Source organism: Scyliorhinus canicula, chromosome 3 (assembly GCF_902713615.1).
Source record: "Scyliorhinus canicula chromosome 3, sScyCan1.1, whole genome shotgun sequence".
In the NCBI taxonomy this organism is placed as follows: Eukaryota; Metazoa; Chordata; class Chondrichthyes; order Carcharhiniformes; family Scyliorhinidae; genus Scyliorhinus; species Scyliorhinus canicula.
Window position 1 is genome coordinate 251,165,718 of NC_052148.1, and position 27,158 is coordinate 251,192,875.

At 47.4% G+C, this 27,158-nt stretch overlaps 1 protein-coding gene across 4 annotated transcripts in view; it reads right to left on the bottom strand.

Moving 5' to 3' along the window:
• kiaa0232 (KIAA0232 ortholog) overlaps nt 1–27,158 on the bottom strand; it is a 129,668-nt gene that overhangs the window by 51,010 nt on the left and 51,500 nt on the right. For all 4 annotated transcript variants that reach the window (XM_038792533.1, XM_038792534.1, XM_038792532.1 and 1 more), the window contains exon 3: nt 25,867–26,004. In XM_038792533.1, the coding sequence (XP_038648461.1) occupies nt 25,867–26,004 (138 nt within the window). The remainder of the gene's footprint in view (nt 1–25,866; nt 26,005–27,158) is intronic.

Sequence of the window (27,158 nt, forward strand, 5' to 3'; positions counted from 1 at the left end):
ACAAGGGATCGCTCTTTGAAGACAGAGATGAGAAGAATTCTTTTCATGAATCTCTGGAACTCTTTTCCCCAAAAGGGAGTGGGAGACGGGCGAGCTAGATAGATTCTTGATTAACAAGGGGTAAAAGGTTATCGGGGGTAGGTAGGAATGTGGGGTAGAAGTTACAATCAGATCAGCCATGCTCTTATTGAATGGAGGAGCAGGTTGAAGGGCCGATTCCTGCTCCTAATTCGTATAAGAACATTAGAACTAGGAGCAGGGGTAAGCCATCTGGCCCTTCGAGCCTGCTCCGCCATTCAATGAGATCATGGCTCATCTTTTGTGGACTCAGCTCCACTTTCCCACCCGAACACCATAACCGTTTACTCCTTTCTTCTTTAAAAATCAATCAATCTTTATCTTGAAATGTTTTGTATTTCTCAGTCAAATCTCCCCAGTTGCCTCTGTTCCAAGGAGACAACCCAAACCCATCCACTCTTTCCTCATAGCTGCACTTTTTCAGTCCTGGCAACATCGTCGTGAATCCCCTCTCCACACCATCGCTAATGCTCTTGCATCCTTTCTGTAAAGAATTGACAGAACTTCACACAGTAGATCTGGCAAATCATTTTACTGGTATTTTCAACTTAGTGTATTGGGATAAGTTAAATATAGAGGTAAATGAACATATCTGTATAAAAAAGGACATTCATTTAAGGGTTTAACATAATAATGGATTGAGTTGTGGGATTTAATCCCAATCTCATTTAATAAAAATTAAATTTGGCTTCTTGTATTCCCTACAGATCAAATGTCTTCATTATTATAAAATAGACCATCCCTTGACTTACTGTGAGCAACACCAAGGACACCTGTTAATTATATATTAAAAGGTCTGATTATGCCACACACTTAATTTCCACATTAGCCTACTTCTTGTGCCACAATTTGTATCAGGCATTCTAGATTGGTATTTATAATAGGAAAACAACATGTCAACATTCTCATAATGATAAGCTCTAGGTCAAGATCTTTAAAATTGTTTCTGAAGGCCACCTTCACCCTTTCCCATTTCATTTGCTCTTCACAACCTTCTCTAAAGAGAATAGCCCCAGCTTCACCAAATGATCCTCTCAACTGAGATGAAAGCAAATTACTGTGGGCGCTGGAATCTAAAACAAAAACAGAAATTCTGGACAATCTCAGCTCCCTTAGCCAAGCTGTTCCAGTACAGCTACAACAATCGCATTTACCTGGCAATGTGGAAAATTGCCCAGGTGTGTCCTCTACACAAGAAACAGGACAAATCCAACTCAGCCAATTACCACCATCAGCCTACTTGCCATCATTAGGAAAGTGATGACAATTTCTAGTTTGGTGGGGAGAGTGAAAGCTGATCTGGCAAGATGGGATGGTCTCCCTCTGTCACTGGCGGGTCGGGTATAGGCGGTTAAAATAAACGTATTGCCACGATTTCTGTTTATTTTTCAATGCCTGCTGATTTTTCATAGAGATTGAGGGAAGGAATACGTACTTCATATGGGGAGGGAAGGTGGCCAGAGTTAGAAAGGTGCTACTACAGAGGGGAAGGCAGGCAGGGGGTTTGGGTCTTTTGAACCTGATGCATTACTACTGGGCAGCGAATGTGGAGAAGGTGCGGAGCTGGGTAAGAGGGGTTGATTCCCAGTCGGTCAGAATGGAGGAGAGCTTGTGCAAGGGGTCAGGATTGAAAGCACTAGCAACAGCACCGCTCTCGATAGCCCCGGGGAAGTACTCAGGGAGTCCGGTAATAATAGCTTCATTGAGAATTTGGAGGCAGTTCCGCCAACACTTCGGGTTGGGGGCAGGGTCAAGGGAAATGGCGATTTGGGGGAACCACAGATTTGAGCCAGGGAGGTGGGATAGAAATTTTCGGAAATGGGAGGAGAAGGGGATTAAGACACTAAAAGATTTGTTTCTGAGGGGTTGGTTTGCAGGATTGAAGGAGCTGGAAGCGAAGTATGGGTTGGAGCAGGGGGAAATGTTTAGATACATGCAGGTTCGAGATTTTGCCAGAAAGGAGATACAGAACTTCCCGGAGGAGCCGGCCTCCATATTGCTGGAGGAGGTGCTGACGACAGGGGGACTGGAGAAGGGGGTAGTGTCAGCGGTCTACGGAGCTATTTTGGAAGAGGAGAAGGCACCACGGAAGGGATCAAAGCAAAGTGGAAGGAAGAGTTGGGAGAGGATATGGAGGAGGGGTTCTGATGTGAGGTGCTCTGGAGAGTGAATGCCTCCACCTCGTGCGCGAGGTTGGGGCTGATACTGCTGAAGGTGGTATACAGAGCACACCTCACGAGGGCGAGGATGAGCCGATTCTTTGAAGGAGTTGAAGATAGGGGTGCTAATCACGTTCATATGTTTTGGTCCTGTCCAAAGCTAGAGGATTACTGGAAGGAGGTTTTTAGGGTAATTTCTAAAGTGGTGGACGTGAAACTGGACTTGGGCTTCTGGGAGGCCATATTCGGGGTGTTGGACCAGCCAGGGTTGGAAACGGGTGCGGAGGCAGATGTTGTAGCCTTTGCCTTGTTGATCGCCCAAAGGCGGATCCTGATGGGTTGGAGAGCAATCTCTACACCCTGTGCCCTGGCGTGGCGGGGGGCATCTGTTGGAATTCTTGACTCTTGAGAAGTTTAAGTTTGAACTGAGGGGAAGGACACAGGGGTTCTACAATTCACGGGCATTATTCATAATGCATTTTCAAGAACTGGATAACATCGAACATATGGGCAGCATGGTAGCACAGTGGTTAGCATTGCTGCCTACAGCGTTGAGGACCCAGGTTCGAATCCCGGCCCTGGGTCACTGTCCGTGAGGAGTTTGCACCTTCTCCACGTGTCTGCGTGGGTTTCACCCCCACAATCCAAAAGATTTGCAGGATAGGTGGATTGGACATGCTAAATTGCCCCTTAATTGGAAAAAATAATTGGATACTCTAAATTTTTTAAAAAAGAACCTAAACAAAAACATCGAACATTAGTTTGGAGGGGGTGGGTGGGAGGGCTGGGGGGCGATGCGTTTTAATGGGGCCTATGGGGGATTCCTGATTCCTTTTTGTCATTTGTTTATGTGAACATGTGGCCGAATATTTGGGTTTGGTGGAAGGATGGGATCGTTGTTATTGATATGGGGATTGACATATTTGTTACTGATTATTGTTTATTATTGGTGGGTATAAATTTGGGAGAAAATGCGAAAAAGGAGAATAAAGAAATATAAAAAAACAAACAGTGCTAACAAGCAGCACTCACTCAGCAATAACCTGCTCAGTTTGGGTTCTGCTAGGGTTATTCAGTTCTTGACCTCATTACAGCCTTGGTTTAAACATGGGCAAAAGAACTGAATGTCAGAGGTGAGGTGAGAGTGACTGCACTTGACATTAAGGCAGCATTTGACTGGGTATGGCACCAAGGAGCCTTACCTAAACTGGAGTCAATAGGAATCAGGGGGAAAACTCTCCACTGGTTGGAGTGATACCTGGCACAAAGGAAGATGTCTATGGTGGTTGGAGGTCAATTATCTCAGCTCCAGGACATCACTACAGGAGTTTCTCGGGGTAGTCGCCTAAGCCCAACCATCTTCAGCTGCTTTATCAATGACCTCCTTTCCATCATAAGGTCAGAAGTGAAGATGTTTGCGGATGACAGCACAATGTTCAGCACCGTTTGTGACTCCTCAGATAATGAAGCAGTCTATGTTCAAATACAGCAAGACAGGGACAATATCCAGGCTTGGGCTACAAGTAGTAAGTTATATCTGTGCCACACAAGTGCCAGGCAATGACCATCTCCGACAAGAGAGGATCTTACCATCGCCCCATGGCATTCAATTGCATTACCATCGCTGAATCCCCCATAATCAACATCCTGGAGTTACCATTAATCAAAAACTGAACTGGACAAGCAATATACATATATACACACACTGTGGCTACCAAGACAGGACAAAGGCTAGAAATCCTACAGCGAGTATACCCCCCCCGGAGCCTGTCCAACATCTACAAGGTACAAGTTAGGAGTGTAAAGGAATACTCTCCACATGCCTGGATGAGTGCAGTTCCAACAACACTCAAGAAGCTTGACACCATCCAGGCCAAAGCAGCCCGCTCGATTGCTCCACTTCCACAAACATTGAAACCTTCCACCACCAACAAACAGTGGCAGCTATGTATACCATCTACAAGATGCACTGCAGTAACTCACCACGGTTCCTTAGACAGCACTTTGCAAATCTACAACCACTAACATCTAAAAGGACAAGAGCAGCAGATATGTGGGAATCTCATTACCTGGAGGTTCCCCTCCAAGTCACTCACCACCCTGACTTGGAAATATATCGCCGTTCCTTCATTGTCGCTGGGTCAAAATCCTGGAATGCCCTCCCTAACAGCACAGTGGGTGTACCTCAGCGGTTCAAGATGGCAACTCACCACCACCTTTGGAACAGCAACTAGGGAAAGGCAATGAATGCTGGCCTAACAAGCGACGCCCACACCCCGGAAATGAATATCTAACAGCATCTGTGGAGAGGTAACAATTGAAGTCAAAGTTAGAGAGAACTGGAAAAAGAATGAGATTTATGTGGGGGTGAAGAGTAGGAGGAGAGCAATGGGGCTGGTTAGAGGGCCAGTGATAGGTGGAGATTGACAAAGATGTTGTGGACAAAAATGCAAAGGGAATGTAAATGGTGGTGATCATGGCTCAGAAGGGTGTTGATAGTGGCAAGAGATAAGAATGTGTTAATGGCAGTGATGTGCCATCAATGAACACAAGACGAGCAGTGAACGTAGCTGAGGCTTTAATAAGCTAAACAGAAAGCCTCCTGGCCTCTGATCCCGAACTGGAGCAGGGGCGGAGATCAGCCACCTTTATACCGAGCCCGAGGGGAGGTGGAGCCATCATGCAGTGGTTTACCACATTACATGTAATACAGTAGCAGCTTTCCACAATACATATAATATACTACAGTGGTTTACCACAGGCAGAACCTCTTACCTGAAGTCTTTCACTCCTGGAACCATTCTCATAAATCTTTTCCCTAAAACCTGCACATCCTTTCTAAAGTGTGGAAGAGAACTGGGCTTTATAAAGTGTTTTAGAAACATATCTTCCATGCTTTTACCCAACGCTTCTACTTGTAAAACCCAGGATCTTGTGTGCTTTACTAAATGCTTTCTTATTCTGCCATGCCACCTTCAACAATTTGTGTGCATACACACTCAGGTCCCTCTGCTCCTTAAAGATAGCCCATTTCTCAACCACAGTTCTGTCTGTCTTTCTCTTTGATTCCAATCTCCCATGGCCAGATTCCAACTCATGCTATTGAAACAGGCCCTCCCCAGATTAATAACTTTTCACCGGATTGTTCTTTGTCCTTTCCCATAGTTGATATTATGATCGCTGTCCGCAGATGTTCTGTTTTCGACTTGGATATGCTGAGATAACACCCATCCAAAATAAAAGTCTACTTTGATGCTGCATTTTAAAATAAAGTAACTATTGCATCTACAAATATAAAAAACAATGGGGCCATTAACAATCTACTTCGCTGGACTTTGGGGTAAAGTAGGGCGGCAATGATGGTTCGCACTACTGTCTCACAGAGCTGAGGACATGGGATCGATCCCAGCCGAGTCACTGTCCGTGTGGAGTTTGCCCATTCTTCCAGAGCCTGCGTGGGTCTCACCCCCATAACCCAAAGATGTGCAGAACAGTTTGGCAATCAACAGTGGTAACTGATGGCAACTGGTAGAATCAAAATATTTGCTATCTAGTGCATACAGAGTGAGCTAAACCTAGTGTGTAAAAATGTAAGTGAACTGAAGACAAAACAACTGATCTGACATCTATACATGAATAACTGAGACAGATAACTCTGCCTCCATTATATAGCAACCTTATTTTAGGAGGCAAGATGTCACAGGTTTCAGTTTATTTGTTTCCTGAATATAAGAGATGATTGATAAAACTTAACCTCCTTTAACCAGGCATAATTTCAGGGTGTTGGAAGAGTCTGGCTACTGTGTGTTACGCTTTTGGATGTCATTGCATGCAGTATTGCCTTTGGCCAGAGATAGTACTCGTGCAGCATGACAGATCAGTTTCTTTAACATGAAGGATGTCAGAGGAGGATTAAACAGCTGTTGTAGAGATCAGCTGCCCATCCACAAGTAACTTAAAACAGTATGTTGCACTGTGACTGCTGCTTCTATTGAATTTAGAAGCCCACAGCTTACAATATTTTCATTGCAATTATTCTGAATAAACTTACAAATTAACAATGCTTAGGTAACAGCACTAGAATGACACTGATGCCATAACATTGCTTGATCATAGTAAGTTCAGATACAGTCAAATTCAGCAAACCAACAACTTTGCAGAAACAGTACAAACAGAATATTCCCAAATTGCAATGCTTTTAAATTTAATCTTATGTTAAAAGAAAAATGCAGGAGAAAGCCTGTAAAGTGATTTGTCAATGGAATTTAAGGATCAGACATATTCTGCACTTCTTCCTTCATGTGACATGAAAGCATATTAAAATTATTACAAAAGAAAACATTGGACTGGTGGCAGTACCCTTCTATTTTAAATCTTCGTGAAAAGTTAGATTATAACCAGACAAAAGGTTGGGAATTAAAGGAGCAAAAAGGAAGGGATTTAGAGGTAAGTGAATTCATATCAGCATAGATAGAAGAAATGAAACAGCCAGCTACCAGAAGAAGAGTTGTGGCGGTGAATGAGAAATTTTGTAAAAGGAAAAATCAAGTTGTAGAAGAGTAGCCTTAGAGACATACAGAGCTGAGGTTGGGGTGGTGGAGGGGGCCGAGTAATTGTTCAGTTGTAGCAAAGATCATGGCTTTAAGATACTCCACATGCTTAAATCATAACACAATACTGAGGGAATGAAGAACTGATTACGGTGAAGGGAAGGATAGGGTGGAAAAGGAGATGAATGGGAATGATTCTAGAGTGGACAGTGAGAAACCAGTGCTGAAAAAGTGAACAGTTTACCAAAGCCAAGTTGAGTGTTTTCTGGAATAGGTGGCAACGGGCCAGGGATGGTTGCCCCTGGAGGAAAGTACGAGGGTGCCAACGGTTATTTTTCCCTTCAATGAAAGAGAGGATTTACACAGTTTATCAGCAGCAGTTTTTCTCATCAGTACAGGTTAAAGAGGCTGGGTGGATAAATCTTGCTCATTGGCAAAGGCCCAAATTATTGTCCCTGCTGATCTCCATTGGCTTACCTCTGAATCCTGCCTATGGTGGAGGGGGCACAAAACACCAATGAGTGCTGACAGGGGAAATGGGGGAAGTGAACACTCAGAACAAGAGGATTTTACAATCTCGGCTATCTTAAAATAAGATAGAAAGTACCAGAACTATATATCCGAATAAACATGAACACAAAAGAATATTCAATGACTTGCCTTTATCTCAATTAGGCGGAGGAACCAGTTTGCTAGTGTAAAGTTCAGGGAATCCTGGTTTGTTTTAGTGTTTTAAATGCAAATCAGTCTCCACATTTAAGTTGCTTCCATGCTTCTTTGGGTAACAAATACAGGAAGAAAACTGAACTTCACAGATACAAGCAGAAACAAGTGGACAACTATCTCAATGATTCTTTGGTATAACCTAGGAACTCTCTGAATTGAAAGTCAGAAATGATCCAGAGTCATGACTTTAAAATTGTCTCTGAAAACAGATCATCTACATTATAGATCAAATTATCTTTTAGACTCACAGCAATCTTGGCCTTTGCTCTGAAACACTCTGAAAACAAATTCCAAACCCAGGAAAACTGCAATTCATTTGCCTCTTTCAGAAAATATTTATGATTTTTGTTTTGCAAAGCAAAGACAAATGTTCTACAATTACATCTTCCAACTTTTAAGACTGATATTATTGTTCACAATAACAGAAGACAATGTCCGGAATTTGCAACATCTGGCAACACGTCCCTAGTCCATATTAAAAACTTTTGTCAAAGCTCTGAACTTTTTGTGTATGACAAAAATGTTACAGTTTCTAACTTGCAAAAATGAAAGTTCATTGAGCGTGTAAATTATGTTGGTCAAATTGTCTGGAAAAACCCTAAAACACCAGCTTAAAGAAACAATGGTACAATATTGATTCAGAACTGGTCAAAAACATGCTGCGCTGCTCGCCTAGTTCGACGGTCAATGCTAAAAGATAGCTTTCAAACTTCATTCATCAACTGCATCTATCCTTTCAGTTCAAAGAGTAATTTTTTTGGAAAAAGTCTTCACATTTATCTGAGAGGGCAGAAGGATGTTTGATCTCCATGTGACATTTTAGCTTAAATAAAAACAAAAAATATTGAAAATACATCAGAACAGAATGAAAGGTCATTGACCTGAAATATTAACTCTGTTTCGCTCTCCACTGATGATGCTGACTGGCTGAGTATTTCCAGGATTTTCTGTTTTTATTTCAAGTATCTTCAGCAACACCTACAGCACGGTGTGGTCAACAATTTTCATCAGAATTGTAATATAAATCTCAAATACAGAAGGTGTTTTCTACTTCTCTTGCCGGCAACTTAATTTCAAAAATTCTATTCCTTCACAATTTTCAAAGTGAGGTCAGTTATAGAACACAGCTAGTGGGCGCCGAGGCATTTGGAACACTTCAATCGGGAATAAGAAATATAAATCAGACAAGATCATCTGGACTGGCAGCAAACTAGAATATTAGATACCTGCAGCTGCAACCCAATGGAGTCTCACTCCCACCTTCCTGCATTCCTGTGGCAGACCGACAATCAAAAATATAAATTTCTTCGAATTTGAATGAAACTTTAAAATTAAAAATAAAGCATCTAGTGATATGGTGTAATACAGGAAAATCCCAACTTTATAGTCCTCCTGATTTCAATAAGCAGAATTTAGGCCAAGCAGAGCAGCTGCTGGTGCAAAAACTGATTATTCTGCAGTAAGGACTGTTTTAATTGGTCCAGTTTCAAATCATAGAATTTACAGTGCAGAAGGAGGCCATTCGGCCCATCGGGTCTGCACCGGCTCCTGGAAAGAGCACCCTACCCAAGGTTAACACCTCCACCCTATCCCCATAACCCAGTAACCCCACCCAATACTAAGGGCAATTTTGAACACTAAGGGCAATTTATCACGGCCAATCCACCTAACCTGCATATCTTTGGTTTCTGTATCTAGATGAGAATTCAACAATCCACACTGTGCAGAGATCACTCCATGAGACTTGATTGTATGTCAGTTAACACCTTTTCTTGAATTTAAACTTAAATTTCTTGTTTCTTCTAGAATTCAAAAAATTTAGACTTCTGATGTACCTGCTCTGGTTATGAGCAGTTGCATCGTCAGCCCCTTTCTCAGTCAGCCTGTGTTCCTTTCATCCTTCTTATATTCTTGCTGCACCATCCCCAGTTTGGGAAACCTGATCTAAACTGACACTGCAGTGGCGTACCGAGGTAGTGGTGCACAGTTGGACTCCCGAATTTCAGGTGAGACCATGCTTTATGAGGTGGGTGTAAAAGATGCCATGAGACTGTTCAAAGAACAGTTCTTTTAGTGTCCTGGCCAACACTTACTTATTGCTTAAAGCCAGTAAAACCAGATTTCTGAGCATTTGCCTCATTGCTATGTGCAAACTGGTTGCTGTTTCCTTACATTACAACAGTGGCTACTTTTCAAAAGTACTTTGACTTTGAAGTGCTTTGAGAATGCGAAAGGTGCTATAAGAGGAGGAGGAAAAAAATAAATCTTCTAATGTAAATTTTCATGTTTCTGTAATAGGGATTGTGAAATTGTCGTTGGATACGATTTTTTATCATAGCCCAGGACTGTTTGAAAAGAAGAGGCATTTTATTTGTTCTAAATGAAATGCTGGAAAAATAACATCATTCTGAAATGGTTAAAGTGTAGGGTTTAGAGAAATCAGTGTACTCTGGCACAACATATTTCAGCTAATCTAAGCATGCAGATTGAATTATTTGCGTGCTCAGATCAGTTACCAGTAATAAAAACACATAATGGAAGTAGGTTAATCATTTTAATAATAGAACTAGCACATTGCCCATGGCTTGGCTAAGAGCAAGTTGAAGGATTACTGTTTCACAATAATTAGGGCTGTAGCTATGTTACGCATGGTGCATTATTAGGCCAGTAATTCAGAGACATTGCCAAATTTTGTTTTATTGCCTGCTATTTATTTGAACCTACTGTATTGTTGCTCATGGAAAAAATATATATTAAGGAAAGGTGGAAAAATGAAAGTGAAAATCGAAAGATAGGAGAGGAGCAAGAGGGGAGCATAAGTGGACAGAGGAGTTACGAGAGTACTATGAAAAGTGCAAAGGATCGGGACAGGAGCGGAGAGCAGGAGAGAGGGGTGTGGGAGAGAAAACAAGAGCAAGGAATAATAATAGTCTTTATTATTGTCACAAGTAGGCTTATATTAACACTGCAATGAAGCGACTGTGAAAATCCCCTGGAGGGAAGGGTGAGAGTGTAAAGCGCATTGGGACTGTTTTATTATGCTAACGGGGCTGAATGTATTGATCAGCTAAAGAACTACCATATATGCTACATTAATAGTTTGGCAAGACAAGTGTAAGGAAGTATGGTGAATTCAAAAGGGATGAAGACAAATTAAGAAGGTAGGCTTTATGTAAATAAAGATTTCACTGTGCCACTTTAAATTAAACATTGCCAGTTCAAGACTTGGAACAACTGTATGATTTGTGGTTGAAGAACCAGGAGGAGGAGAAAGAGGAAGCAGCTAATGCACCAAAGGAAAATGGCAAACAAATCTACATGTCAACTGACTATGCTGAGCTTGGGGTAAGTGATTAAATTGCAAGTGTCGGTAGATCAGTCACTCTATTGTTGAGCAGGTTGTAAAGTAGCCCACTGAGTTATGCAAGATTGGTCAATGATGGGAAGACAATATGATCAACTAGTAAGTATAATGTGGGCATAAGTATAAAGTGGGCAGCACGGGGGCACAGCGGTTAGCAGTGCTGCCTCACAGTGCCAGGGATCCGGGAGAACATATTAGTGAACATTCTGGTGAATGTGAGTAACGCGAGTAAGGGGCCATGGCGTGCCTCCCTCGAGGGAGGGAGCATCTGGTGGGGTGGGTGGGTAGAATGGTTTCCTGTTTTTCCCTAGGGCAGCATGACAGCATAGTGGTTAACACAGTTGCTCACAGCTCCAGGGTCCCAGGTTCGATTCCCGGCTTGGGTCACTGCCTGTGTGGAGTCTGCACGATCTCCCCGCGTCTGCGTGGGTTTCCTCCAGGTGCTCCTGTTTCCTCCCACAATCCAAAGATGTGCAGGTCAGGTGGATTGGCCATGCTAAATTGCCCTTAGTGTCCAAAAGGTTGGGTGGGGTTACTGGGTTACGGGGATAGGGTGGAGGTGTGGGCTTGGGTAGGGTGCTCTTTCAAGACTCAATGGGCCAAATGGCCTCCTTCTGCACTGTAAATTCTGTAATTCTATAATGCTGCTCACACAGGTCAGACATGGAGATGGGTGGAAAGAGGAAGGTGGCAGCGACCAACTTGGATGGGCCAAGAACAATGGCATGCAGGGCTGACCCCAAAGGAAGAGGAGGGAACAGAAATGCCCCCCACCACCGCCGGCAGGAAAGTCACCTGAAACCCCCCTCGCGGAGGCTGGACACAGCCTGTCTCCAACCAAAAAGGCACATTAGCCATCGACAGCTGCGTAAGCTGCAACCAGTAAGGGGAAGCACTGAAGGCAGTGATCACAGGGGAAATAATAACAGCGGAGTAAAGGCGACAAGCAGCGGCTGATCGACTCCATACTGGAAGTGGATTGGTGGTACTCCACGGCCCCAATCGTGTAGTTTCTAGCAGAGGGGGAAAAACTGTAAATGGAGTTCAACCTGCTTTCCACTGGGAAAGCAATGAGCCAGCTCTGCCTGGTACAGGGTACCTTTTATGAACACGGGGACAAGGCCAGCCACCTATTAATACACCAGCTGAGGAAACAAGCGGCCATATGAGAAAGAGCACAGATCAGAAACCGGTGGTCACGGGACAGAGGAGATCAATGGACCCCTTGCGGCCTTCTACCAAGGACTGTACACCTTTGAGGCCCTGGAGGGGGACTTGAAGCTGAAGCAATTCTGGGGCAGGCTGGGCTTCCCAACTGAGGGTGAAGAAAAGGGAGGGGGACTGGAAGAACCATTGGAGTCTGAAGGCACTGGGACCTGATGGGTTCTCAGTGAAATTCTACAAAAGATTTGCTGCAGCCCTGGCTCCGCACCTGCAGGAGATGTTCAATGACTCACCGTCAAGGGGCTCCTGCCACCCACATTGGCACAGGCCTCGATCTCACTGGTCCCAAAGAAATACAAAGACCAAGCAGAGTGTGGGTCATAGAGACCCATCTCACTCCTAAATATTGATGTTAAAGTCCTGCCGAAAGTTCTGGTGAGAGGACTGTAGAATTGCTTGCCAGAAGTGACCGTGGAAATTTCAGACTGTGTTGGTCAAGGACAAGGCAGCTAACGGTGAACATCAGATGCCTGCTGAACGTGATCATGTCCCCACCTGGGGAGGAGACACCAAAAGTGACCATCTCCCTGGACGCAGAGGAGGCCTTCAACTGGGTGGAGTGGAAGGTACTGGAACGGTTTGGGTCAGTGTTCACCTCATTGGTGAAATTGCTGTACAGCGCTCCAATGATGAGAGTACACACAAACGCCACCAGCCCAGGTACAGAGGCACAAGGCAGGGATGCCCGGTGTTCTCGCTGCTGTTCGCTCTGGCAATTGAGCCACTGGCTATCACGGTCAGATCAAAGGGGTGAAGAGGCATTCTGAGAGGAGACAGGGAGCACAGAATCTCTCTCTCTATGCAGATGACTGGCTCCTCTACATCTCGAACGAACCAGCCAGCATGGATAAGATAATGGAACTCCTGAGGGAGTTCGGACCCTGCTCGGGATACGAACTTAACCTGAGCAAGAGTCATATCTTCCCGGTGAATGCCCCAGGCGGGAGAAGCAGAGTTGGGAACACTGTCATTCAAACTGGCCAAACCAAGTTCAGATACCTGTGGATCCAGGTAGCCTACCATTGGGCCCGGCTTCACAAGTGGAATCTTGTCTAGCCTGGTAGTGGAGGTAAAAAGAGCCCTGCGGGGGTGGGACTCACTCCTGCACTGCCTGGCGGGGAGAGTGCCGGCAATAAAAACTAATATCCTGCCAAGGTTCCTCTACATATTTAGATCACCCACAATCTTCATCACCAAATCCTTCTTCACCAAGGCGGACAAACTAGTCTCGGCCTTCGTGTGGGCGGGGAAAGAACCCCAGGGTCTGCAAAACCATCCTATACAAGATGGTTCTCAGGGGGCTGCACACTGCGCCGAACCTCTGTTCTATTACTGGGCAGCAAATGTAGAAAGGATGCGGGGTTGGCTGGGGGAGCCGGGGGCGGAATGGGTACAGATGCAAAAGACCTCCTGTATTGGGAAGTCCTTGTGGTCACTGGGCACCGTCTTAGTCCTCGACGAGCCCAGTTGTAGCCACACTAAGAGCCTAGAACCAGCTTAGACACCACTTTAAACCTAAAGATATGTCCATCGCAGCCCCTATATACAAGAACCACAGGTTCACCTCGGCCAAGTTGGATGCCACGTATAAAACCTGGAGAGGGGAGGAAGGGTGTGAAGGTCAGAGAGATATACGTAAACGACAAAGTGACAAGCTTAGAGGAACTAACAGTTCCACCGTCCGAAAGGGAACGAGCTCTGGTATTTTCAAATACAGGACTTCCTCCGCAAGGAGGCCTCATCGTACTCCCAGCTACCCGGACACACACTGTTGGACAGGCTGTTGGCACAGGAGAGGGAAAGTGTGCAGACATATTTGGACGACTGCTGGAGTAGGTAAGGGCCCCACTGGACGAAACGTGGGAGAGGTGGAATGAAGACCTTGGCATCGAGATAGGGGGACGACTATGGAGTGAGGTACTGCACATGGTGAACTCCACTTCCTTGCGTGTGAAGCTGAGCCTGACACAGCTAAAAGGCACACCTGACCAGGACAGGCATGAACTGGTCGTTCCCGGAGGTGGAAGTCAGATGTGAGCCATGTCAGGGGGGTCGGGCCAACCACTCCTACATGTTCTGGTCCTGCCCACGGCTGATTGGATTCTCGACCACCTTCTTCAAGGCCATGTCCAAGGTCGTGGGGGTTAGGGTGGAGCCATGCCCATTTGAGGTGGTCTTCTGGGTGTCAGAACAGTCTGAATTCTTCAAGGGGAGGGGGGCCGATGCCCTGGTCGCCGCCTCCCTGATAGCCCGTCGACGACTCCTGCACAATGGAGATCGGCAGCGCCACGCAAGGCCTCAAACTGGCTGGCCAAACTGGTGGAATTCCTGAGGCTTGAGAAAATCAAATTTGCCATCAGGGGATCTGATGAAGGGATTCCACTCCAGGTGGAAGCAGTTCACCACCATATTCAAGGGCCTGTTTGGGATCAGCAGTTACGTTGGGGGTTGGGTCGGAAAATGAAATGAATGAAATGAAAATTGCTTAATGTCACGAGCAGGCTTCAATGAAGTTACTGTGAAAAGCCCCTAGTCGCCACATTCCGGCGCCTGTCCGGGGAGGCTGATACGGGAATCGAACCGTGCTGCTGGCCTGCTTGAAAAGCTAGCGATTTAGCCCAGTGAGCTAAATCAGGGAGAGAGACGGGGGGTTAGCATCCACACCACTACAAAACAAAAAGGCTGCAATTATCTGGACGTGTTGCATGCGAGTGAGAGCACGACGTGGCCAGTGAATCCGGGGTGAAGCCTCCCACAGACTTCCCGGCTGCCTCCGTGCCTCGCGAGGCATCGGATTCAGATCTCTTCCCAAAAGGAGTGGGACTAAACGACGCTCGCTGAACATAGAACAATGCAGCTCAGGAACAGGCCCTTTGGCCCTCCAAGCCTGTACTGCTCATGATACCAACCTTTGCCAAAACCCTCCGCACTTCCTTGTGCCGTTTCCCTCTACACCCATACTATCCATGTGTTTGGCAAGATGCCTTTTGAACACCTTTAATGTATCTGCTTCCACTACCTCCTCTGGCTACACGTTCCAGGCACTCACAACCCTCTACGTAAAGAACCTATTTCGCACATCTCCTCTGAACTTTGCTCCACGGACCTTAAACCTCTGTCCCCTGGTGACTGATCCCTCCACCCTGGGAAAGAGTGCCTGCCCATTGACTCTCTCCATGCACCGTATAATCTTGTAGACCTCTATCAGGTCACCCCTCAACCTCCGTCTTTCTAATGAAAACAGTGCAAGTCTATTCAGCCTCTCCACATAGCTAACACCCTCCAGACTAGGCATCATCCTGGTAAACCTTCTCTGCACTCTCTCCAAAGCCTCCACATCCTTCTGATCGTGTGGCGACCAGAATTGTGCGCAATATTCCAAGTGCGGTCTTACCAAGGTTCTATACAACTGTAGCATGACTTGCCGGTTTTTATACCCGATGCCCCGTCCAATGAAGTTACGCATTACATATGCTTTCTTGACTACCTTGTCCACTTGTGTTGCCACCTTCAAAGCTCTGTGGACCTGCACATCCAGATCTCTCTGACTTTCTATGTTCCTGAGAGTTTTGCCATTTAAGGTATATTTCCCCTGTTTGGTACATTAGACCTCCCAAAATGCATTACCTCACATTTCTCTGGATTAAACTCTGTTTGCCATTTCCCTGCCCAAGTTTCCAACCTATCTGTCCTGCTGTATCCTCTGACAATCCTCAACACTATCTGCCACTCCACCAACCTTGGTGTCATCTGTGAATTTACTAATCAGACCAGCTACATTTTCCTCCAAATTGTTTATGGACACTACAAACAACAGAGGCCCAAGTACAGATCCCTGTGGAACACCACGGGCGGGATTCTCCGACCCTTCACCGGGTCGGAGAATCCCCGGGGGTCGGCGTGAATCCCGTCCTCGCCGTCCTCAAAATTCTCCGGGCCGCGATGCCGAAGTCCCACCCGTTTAACGAGGGTGCCGCCAGCGTAAATCAAGGTTGGTCCCTACTGGCGGGACCCAGCTCCATGGGCGGCCTCTGGGGTCCTCGGGGGGGCGCGGGGCGATCTGGTCCCGGGGGGTACCCCCACAGTGGCCAGGCCCGCGATCGGGGCCCACCGATCCACAGGCGGGCCTGTGCCGTGGGGGCACTCTATTCCTCTGCGTCAGCCTTGTACCGATCCGTGATGGCCGACACGGAGATGAACCCCCCCTGCACATGTGCGGGGATGACGCCAGCCGACGCTGGCGCTCCTGCGCATGCGCCAACTCACGCTGGCACCAAGCCCCTTCCCGTTTGCTGGCGCGGCGCAAACCACTCCGGCGCCGTCGTAGCCCCCGAAGGTGCAGAGGATTCCGCACCTTTGGGGCGGCTCGACGCCGGAGTGGTTCCCGCCAGGGTTTGCGCCGTTTTTTCCCGCCCCGACGATTTGCGCAGAATCCCGCCCCACAAGTCACAACCTTCCATTCAGAAAAACACTCTTCGACTGCTACCCGTTAACTTCTTCGACCAAGCCAGTTCTGTATCCATCTTACCACCTCATCTCTGATCCCGTGTGACTTCATCTTTTGTACCAGTCTGCCTTGAGGAACCTTGTCAAAGGCTTTACTGAAGTCCATGTAAGCAACATCCACTGCCCTTCCCTCATCAATCATCTTTGTCAACTCCTCAAAAAAACTTGATCAAGTTGGTGAGGCACAACCTCCCCTTCACAAAAACCATGCTGTCTATCGCTAATGAGTCCATTTGTTTCCAATTGGGTATAAATCATGTCCGAGAATTATCTCCAATAATATACCTACTACAGACGTGAGGCTCACCAGCCAATAGTTTCCAGGATTATCCCTCCTATCTTTCTTAAACAGCAGGACCACATTAGCTATTCTCCAGTGCTCTGGGATCTCACCTGTAGCCAATGAGGATACAAAGATGTCCGTCAAGGCCCCAGCAATTTCCTCCCTTGCTTCCCTCAGTCTTCTGGGGTAAATCCCATCCGGCCCAGTGGGCAAAGTAGATCATAAACCTACTGAAGCCGACCGAGCCGGGGTCTATCGGCCTCCCTTGATTCACTGGTCTCCCCAGCGAGGCTGCAGCCAGGCGCCAATCATTACTCGTCCACGAGAATGTGGACTAGGCAGAACGGCACCTGGGGGATCGTCAGAGCCATTGGAGGCCCCTGGGTGGTATGGGATAGTGCAGTATGGCCCCCTGGCCCTCCCCATGGCACTGCCAAGGTGTCTGGGTGGCACTACCAAGCTGACTGGAGCACTGCCTGGGTGCCAGGGTGGCACTACCAATAGTCATGGCCCTAGGGAGGCCATGCCCAAGAAAGGAGGGTGGAGAGGGAATTCAAAGGGTGGGAGTGTGCAGGATAGGCTTGGCGGGCGGGCGGGGGGGGTGGTGGTGCTAAAGAGGGGGACCCCCAGTGACCCCATAGCAGGGTGCCCTCACTTGACACTTATGGGGTAGTGCCCATGTGTGTAGGGGGTGACATTTCCCACGGGTGGGGTGTGTGGGGGACCCACAACCTCAAATAGAGATTGGGCACCCTTTCAAAATGGCGGCCCGATCTCGGAGTTCAGCTCCACAGTGCTCTAAACCGTTGCAAAGCTCCCCAGGACCCAAAAAAACGAAGCCATTAACAAAATTCAGTAAGTGTCAGGATGTATTTTGTATGCATTTGATAAAATTATCTAACTTAATAGAGAACAATGGACATGACCACATTTTAAATATTGCTTTTCATTTGTGACATTCAGAATTAGGGGTTTGGAGAAAACCTGCAAAGCCATTTTGCAGGAAAAATTTAGAAGCATCAGAAGTGGTAACTCCAACTTTTTCTATGGGGCAAGAGATACAAAAGTCTGAGAACACGCACAGATTCAAAAACAGCTTCTACCCCACTGTTACCAGACCCCTAAACGACCCTCTTATAGACTGATCAGGTTAATACTACACGCCTGTATGCTTTATCCGATGCCGTTGTCTATGTATTTACATTGTGTATCGTGTTTTGCCCTCTTATTATTTTTTCATGTACAAATGATCTGTTTGAGCTGCACGCAGAAAGATACTTTTCACTGTACCTCGGTACACGTGACAATAAACAAATCTAAATCCAAATCCAAGGCTGGGCATTCCAGGCTATGGGGATTGTTGTCTGGAAAATTGCTGCCATTCAGTGTTAAATTTACCATTCATGTTAATTAATAGATTTAAAATCAAGTACCATAGACCCATAATCTCCCAACTAGCATGCCGCAGGAGCGCTATTCTGTGCTGTGAGAGCGCCCAAAATAAAAGCAGAATATTGCTGTGGCTGGAAAAGTGAAATAAAAACAGACAATGTTGGAAATACTCAGCAGGTCAAGAAGTAACATGGAGACAAATACTCAGTTCTGATAACAGGGGGCAGCACGGTGGCACAGGGGTTAGCATTGCTGCTTACGACGCCGAGGACCCGGGTTGGAATCCCGGCCCTGGGTCACTGTCCGTGTGGAGTTTGCACATTCTCCCCGTGTCTGCGTGGGTTTCACCCCCACAACCCAAAGATGTGCAGGATAGGTAGATTGGCCACTCTAAATTGCCCCTTAATTGGAAAAAATAATTGGGTACTCTAAATTTTAAAAAAAGAAAAAAAAAGTTCTGATAATAGGCCAGTGGCGCTAACTCTATTGTTCTTTTGACTTCCGGTGGCTGTGATGGATCAGTAAGCCACACATTTGGGAGCTCCCGTTTTAAAGAGATTTTTCGGCTCTTTTGAGAGCCCAAAACGGAAATTTTTCGACGTCTCCCGGTGGGGGGGAAGGTGTGCTGAACGACTTTCCCTGCAGTCCATGACTCGAACTCGGAGTGGAAAGGGGGAAAAAACAGCAGCAGCTCCTCAGAAAAAACGGGGGAAGGGACCCAAGATGGCCGCCGACAGAGCTCCAGAGGAATAGAGACTCTGGGCCCAGGAACAACAAACTGATCTCCTGCGCTGCTTTAAAGAATTCAAGGATGAAGTACTGAGCTCTCTGCAGGAAACGAACAGAAGGCTGTCAGAGATTCAGTCCACCCAGGGTGCTGCCATCAAGAAGTTGCAGACGCAGGCCATTGAACGAGAGGAGGAGGCCGTGGTCCTCGTGAGTAAGGTGGAGGGGCACGAAGCACTACACAAGAAGTGGCAGGAACGCTTTGAGGAGCTGGATCACCGCATGAGGCGGAAAAACCTGCGGATCTTGGGCCTTGCAGAGGGGCTGGAGGGATCGGACCTGACAGCCTATGTGGCTGTAATGCTGAATTCGCTGGTGGGGGCCGGATCTCTCCATCTGCCCTTGGAGCTGGAGGGAGCGCACAGGGTGCTGGCCAGGAGGCCCAAGGAAGATGAACCCCCGCGTGCGGTGCTGGTGAGGTTCCACCGGTTCAGTGATCGGGAGTGCGTGCTGCGCTGGGCCAAGAAGGTGAAGAGCAGCAATTGGGAGAATGGGGTAGTGCGGATCTACCAGGACTGGAGTGCGGAGGTGGCTAAGCGGCGGTCCGGATTTAATCGGACGAAAGAGGTGCTTTATAGAAAAAAGATAAAGTTCGGAATGTTGCCGCCCGCGCGCCTGTGGGTAACTTATTTGGACCGGCACCATTATTTCGATTCCCCGGAGGAGGCGTGGGCCTTCGTGCGGACGGAGAAACTGGACTTGAACTAGGGGTTGGGGGTTGCGAGGTCGGCTGTAAGGTATTAGTGCTGGATTTTGCTGTTGCTGTGTTCTCTTTTTCTTCTGTTGTTTTCTTCTTGTTTTAGTACTTTTGCAATTTTGATATGGTTATTTACGGAGGGGTTGTTCTGCTATGTTTTTGTTTTTGTGCTGTGGGACATTGTCTGGGCTGTGTATCTTGAGGGGAGGGTCGGGGGGGTATGTTGTATTCTATGCCGGAGTGGGGCTGATATTTGGGAGCTGCGTCAGAAGGGTGTGGTGGGGCAGTGCAAAAGCGCGGGCTTTCCTCTGGTTTCCCGTGCTGCGGGGCTGGGGGGTGGAGATGGTGACGGGGGAGGCGGGGCCTTAACTGGTTCTTCCCCGCGCTGGAGCGGTGCCAGGAGGAGGGATAGATTGGGGGATGATCCCACTTCGGGAGGGGTCGGGCTATTGGCGGGAGTTTCCGGGGTCAGCAGAAGTTAGCTGACCCACGGAAGTACAATGGAGGACGGTTCGCGGCTGGGAGGGTTTCCTAGCCTGGGGGCGAAGGGAGGGGGGAAAGGGGAATACCGGGTTGCTGCTGGTAGGGTCAAGAAGGAGCTGGTGGGGGCTGGGGGGGACAGAGGTGAGGGGTTGTCGCTATGTGGACGGGGTCGAGCAGGGAGTGCTGGCCTGGGGCGGGAAGTCAACGGGCTATGGCTAGCCGACGGGGGGGGGGGGGGGGGACGCCCTCTGATCCGGTTGGTCACCTGGAATGTGAGAGGGTTGAATGGGCCGGTGAAGCGGTCGAGGGTACTGGCTCACCTGAAGGGGCTAAAGGCGGATGTGGCAATGCTTCAGGAGACCCACCTGAGGGTGGCGGACCAGGTCCGCCTGAGGAAGGGATGGGTGGGGCAGGTTTTCCACTCGGGGTTGGATGTGAGGAACCGGGGAGTGGCGATTCTGGTGGGGAAAAATGTGTTGTTTGAGGCATCGGAGGTGGTGGCGGATAAGGGGGGTAGGTATGTGATGGTTAGGGGCAGGCTACAAGGAGAGAAGGTGGTACTGGCTAGTGTGTATGCCCCAAATTGGGACGATGCGGGCTTTATGAGGCCTATGTTGGGACGGATCCCGGATCTGGAGGCGGGAGGTCTGATCATAGGGGGGGACTTTAATACGGTGTTGGATCCTTCACTGGATCGGTCCAGCTCTAGGACGGGTAGGAGGCCGGCGGCGGCCAAGGTACTGAGAGGGTTTATGGACCAGATGGGTGGGGTGGATCCATGGAGGTTTGTAAGGCCGAGGGCACGCGAGTACTCTTTCTTCTCCCACGTACATAGGGTCTACTCTCGGATAGATTTCTTCGTGGTGAGTAGGGGACTGATTCCGAGAGTGGAGGAGGCCGAGTATTCGGCCATTGCAATCTCCGACCACGCTCCGCATTGGATAGAGTTGGAGATGGGAGAGGTGCGAGACCAACGTCCGTTGTGGCGGTTGGATGTGGGGTTGTTGGCGGAGGAGGAGGTGTGTAGGAGGGTCCGGGCAAGTATTGAGGGGTACCTTGAGGTGAATGATACGGGGGAGGTTCAGGTGGGGATGGTCTGGGAAGCCCTGAAGGCAGTAATTCGTGGGGAGCTGATATCCATCCGGGCACACAGGGAGAGGAGCGAGAGGAGTGAGAGGGATAGACTGGTGGGAAAGATGCTGGAGGTGGACAGGAGGTATGCAGAGGCACCAGAGGAGGGACTGTTGGGGGAGAGGCGCAGCCTGCAGGCTAAATTTGATTTGCTGACCACTAGAAAGGCGGAGGCACAGTGGAGGAAGGCACAAGGGGCAGTGTACGAACATGGTGAAAAGGCGAGTAGGATGCTGGCTCATCAGCTGCGTAAGCGGGATGCGGCTAAGGAGATTGCTGGAGTGAGAGATAAGAGTGGGAATGTGGTGCGGAAGGGGGTAGAGGTGAATGAGGTCTTCAAGGATTTTTACGGGGAACTGTACCGGTCGGAGCCAACGGGGGAGAGGAGGGGAATGGAGAGGTTCCTTGACGGGCTTTCTTTCCCGAAGGTGCAGGAGGAGAAGGTGGAGGGGTTGGGTGCGCCGATTGAGCTGGAGAAGCTAGTTAAGGGGAGCGGGCAGATGCAGTCAGGGAAGGCACCGGGGCCGGATGGGTTCCCGGTGGAATTTTATAAAAAGTTTGCGGATCTAGTGGGCCCCTTGCTGGTGCGAACACTCAATGAAGCGTGGGAGGGGGGGACTTTGCCCCCGACGATGTCACGGGCGCTGATCTCGTTAATTTTAAAGAAGGACAAGGACCCCCAGCAGTGTGGTTCATACAGGCCCATATCTCTCCTCAACGTGGACGCTAAGGTGCTGGCAAAAATCCTGGCCACCAGGATAGAGGACTGTGTGCCAGGGGTTGTGCACGAGGACCAGACAGGTTTTGTGAAGGGAAGGCAGCTGAACACGAATGTGCGGAGATTGCTGAATGTCATTATGATGCCGGCGATTGAGGGGGAGGCAGAGATAGTGGTGGCACTGGATGCGGAGAAGGCCTTCGATAGAGTGGAGTGGGGGTACCTATGGGAGGTGTTGGGGAGGTTTGGATTTGGTGAAGGGTTCATTAGATGGGTAAGGCTGTTATATGAGGCCCCGATGGCGTGCGTGGCTACGAATAGGAGGAGGTCGGAGTACTTCCGGCTTTACCGAGGGACCAGGCAGGGTTGCCCCTTGTCCCCCTTGTTGTTTGCACTGGCAATCGAGCCGCTGGCGATGGCATTGAGAGATTCAGAGAGGTGGAGAGGCTTGGTGCGAGGTGGAGAGGAACATAGGGTGTCGTTGTATGCCGACGACCTGTTACTGTATGTGGCGGACCCGGTGGGAGGGATGCCGGGAGTGATGGAGTTACTAGCCGAGTTTGGGACCTTCTCAGGTTATAAATTAAACTTAGGCAAGAGCGAGGTGTTTGTGGTGCACCCTGGAGACCAGGAGGAAGGAATTGGTAGGCTCCCGCTTAGGCGGGCTGGGGAGAGCTTTAGGTACCTGGGGGTGCAAGTGGCCAGGGACTGGGGGACTCTCCACAAGCATAACTTTACCAGGCTGGTAGATCAGATGGAGGAGGAGTTCAGGAGGTGGGACATGCTGCCATTGTCGTTGGCGGGGAGGGTGCAGTCCGTCAAAATGACAGTGCTTCCGAGGTTCTTGTTCCTTTTTCAGTGCCTGCCCATATTTATCCCCAGGGCCTTCTTTAGGAGAGTGACTAGCAGTATTCTGAGTTTTGTGTGGGCACATGGGACTCCGAGAGTGAGGAGGGTGTTCCTGGAGCGAGGAAGGGATGGAGGTGGGCTGGCACTGCCCAACCTTCTGGGGTACTATTGGGCAGCCAATGTGTCAATGGTGCGTAAATGGGTGATGGAGGGGGGAGGGGCGGCGTGGAAAAGAATGGAGATGGCGTCATGTAGAGGTACGAGCCTGGGTGCCATGGTAACGGCACCGTTGCCGCTCTCCCCTAAGAGGTTTACCACGAGCCCGGTGGTGGCGGCGACCCTAAGAATCTGGGAACAATGGAGACAGCATCGAGGGGAAACAGGGGGCTCGATGGAGGCTCCACTGGGTGGCAACCATCGGTTCATCCCGGGGAACACGGATGGGGGATTCAGGGGGTGGCAAAGGGCGGGCATCAGCAAATTGAGGGACCTGTTTATTGGCGGGAGGTTTGCGGGCCTGGGGGAACTGGAAGATAAATTTGGCCTTCCCCAGGGGAACATGTTCAGATACCTGCAGGTAAAGGCGTTTGCTAGGCGACAGGTAGAGGGATTCCCTTTGCTGCCCTCGCAGGGGACGATGGACAGAGTGCTTTCGGGGGTGTGGGTAGGAGAGGGGAAGGTGTCTGACATCTATAAGGTAATGCAGGAGGTGGAGGAGTCGTCAGTGGAGGAGCTGAAGGCTAAATGGGAGGAGGAACTCGGGGAGCAGATAGAGGACGGGACTTGGGCGGATGCCTTGGAGAGAGTCAACTCTTCCTCCTCATGTGCGAGGCTTAGTCTCATCCAATTTAAGGTGCTGCACCGGGCCCACATGTCTGGGACTAGGATGAGTAGGTTCTTCGGGGGTGAGGACAGGTGCACCAGATGTTCGGGGAGTCCTGCGAACCACGCCCATATGTTCTGGGCATGCCCAGCACTGGAAGAATTCTGGAAGGGGGTGGCGGGGACGGTGTCGAGGGTGGTTGGATCCAGGGTCAAACCAGGGTGGGGACTCGCGATTTTTGGAGTTGCGGTAGAGCCGGGAGTGTAGGAGGCGAAAGAGGCCGGTGTCCTGGCCTTTGCGTCCCTCGTAGCCCGTCGAAGGATTCTGTTACAATGGAAGGATGCAAGGCCCCCAAGTGTGGAGACCTGGATCAGTGACATGGCGGGATTTATAAAATTGGAAAAGGTCAAATTTGCCCCGAGAGGATCAATACAAGGGTTCTATAAACGATGGCAGCCTTTTTTGGACTTCCTGGCTCAGAGATAGGTAACTGGGTCAATAGCAGCAGCAACCCGGGGGGGGGTGCATTATTGTAGTGTTTATTCTGTAACTTTATAGTGTGTTAATATGCGTTGTTCTTAAAATGCTGGGTTGTTCATGGGGATGGGCGAATGTATATGATTGTTAATATTATTGTTATTTTCGGTATTTTACTAAGGTGCGTCAATGTTGTATAAAATCAAAATTTCTCAATAAAAATGATTTAAAAAAAAAACTCTATTGTTCTTTCCATGGATGTTGGCTGACCTGCTGAGCATTTTCTGTTTAGATTATAGATGAATGAACCCTTCAGACACAAGCTGGCTAAGTTGTTTGAATTGTGGGCATAGAGGTTAAGGACAGAACACCATTAAAATTAGATTAAATCAAGAAATGAAAAAAAAATTTCTCCCAAGTACTAGCGGGTACATGTAACATTTTAATGAGTTAATTTCTGTTAATGTATTCCACTTAAAAAATAACTATGCATGGTATCTTTTATTGTGGTCATAATTTGGTAGGTATAGACAGAGATGGTCAAACACTCTGAAATGTTATGGTTCTGGAGTTATTGCGATTATGAAAACATTACTACCCTGCTAAGCAACCAGACATTGGTTCGAATACAACATTGGAGCATTGATCAAATAATCTTTCCTATCCACAAAAATTCTATGTTCAGGCTTCTCCATTTGCCAACTAAGCCTATTTGAGGTTTTCTGCAGATGATGTAATGAAACTATCAGTGCTCACAAATAAAATAATTCAGAATCACAAGCATGCATCACAAGCCTAGTTTATAAATGCTTTGTAAAGCTTTAATACAATTTATGTTTGTATTTTACGATTATGATAATTAAAGGCAGAAAATAACCAAGAACCACGAGTTAATACAACTATAGTTATTCAAACAAGTATGGCAATAAGAACACCAATATATTGCGAGAAAACTCATTGCTGCACTGATTTCCACAAATGCACATAGAAATTTCCAAGCAGTGGACAAAAAAACCTAATTAGCAGTTTCAAATGTCCCAGTCAGATCTATTCCTGGGGAGGAGGGCGGACACCCTTGCCTTTGCCTCCCTGATCGCCCGTCATAGAATCCTATTCGGCTGGCGGTCAGCAGCACCACCCAAAGCTGCAGACTGGCTGTCCGACCTCTCAGAATCTCTCCAAATGGAGAAAATGAAATTCGTCATCCGAGGGTCAGACGACGGCTTCCACAGAACGTGGGAGCCATTCACCCAATTGTTCAGGGACCTGTTTGTGGCCAATGAACAAGCAGAAGAATAGCCAGGTAACCAAGAATCAGGGGAAAGTAGCAGAGGCAGAGGAGGGAGGGATAGACCGGGAGGGGGGAATAGCAGCTAAACCTAAGAGAGAAAGAAAGGCGAACCACAGGAGAAGGGGAGGGGGAGGGGTTATTGTATACACATATATAATATATATATATGTATGTATGTATGTATGTATGTATGTATGTATGTATGTGTGTGTGTATTCTATTTTGTGTACATAACGGTAAATATACTTTATTCAAAAACCCAACATAAAACATTTATTAAAAAATATATAATTTTCAATTGTCTAATTCAGACATGCAATGTTCCTTACTTCATCTGAAGCAGAACGCAGACACTGAACAGCAGCCTGTTTCTTCATTTCCTCAAGACTCAGATCTGAACACTTCTTTTTTCCTTTGCCCCATTTCTTGGTGGTTCCTTTCTCCCAGCCCAAGAAGATGTCATTTTCCTATTCCATAAAATTAAGTGAAAAAATTAGCATATGGATTATACTACCATTTCACAATTCAAAGTAAAGCTCAATTAGTAGTGGATTTGATAAATATAATAAACTCTATCCATTAATAAAAGCACCAAGTATAGACATAATAATGGGTTCTTGGGCTTGCATAACACCACTCACATGTTATGAGGGATATTAAAGTAGATGCTAGAAATTGCTCAAAATACAAGATGCATACCTGAAAACGGCATCAATATTGTTGTACAAGAATTTAATAAAGCACAACGATGGGCATCTGAAATTTTTGAATTGTTGACTTGGAGTGTGAAATTGTGATATTAGCAATATTTTTGAGCTGAGATAAAGCACCATTTGTTTGTTACAGGTTTGTCATTATAGCAAGTACTGGTGGTGATTTCTCCTTTGGTTGCTTTGCTCATTATCTAAAATCTGTATTCTTTGGTTATTGACCATCCTTCCAATGAAACGTTTTTCCCTATATAGTCTATCACAATCCTCCACAATATTAAAAACACCTATTAAATCTCCATGAACATTTACTGCTCTTGAATAACCCAGCTTTTCCAGATTCTCCACATAGATGCTTGATGGTGTAGAACTTGAGTATTGCCGAAAAAAAGTGCTATGCTGTCAAAGCTTTTTGTTTTGCACTCAGCTGGAAAGACGCAAGAATACTAAATTTCAACAGGAACAACAATTTATAATGAATGAAAAAAAGGGTGCGGATTGATTAGCAAGTGGATTCTATTGGTCGAGGCATTGTTCTAGGGAATGCAACAGAGAACTGATGCTTCCCTGGTTTTAATTTAATTGAAAAAAGCACAGTACCTGCACAAACTCCTTTTGCCTGCAGAAGACAGGGTCCTGCGTATAAATATGTGCAACTTCCAGCAAGCAGAAGTGGGTAAGTCAGATTGATATTCTTAAATTGGTAGTTAGTGTAATTCTTGGCATTGTTCAATAAGTCGTGTCCATTGCAGAATCAAATCTAATATTGGACATTATATTCTGAGTTTTGCAAGCAAGGATAGGTTGAGTACGATCAGTACTCTGCCTGTTGTGAACAGCTGAAGGGACATGCTGTTTGATACGTCATTGGGACTTAGGGCCTACAGACCTGGTATCACACCGGCACTAAG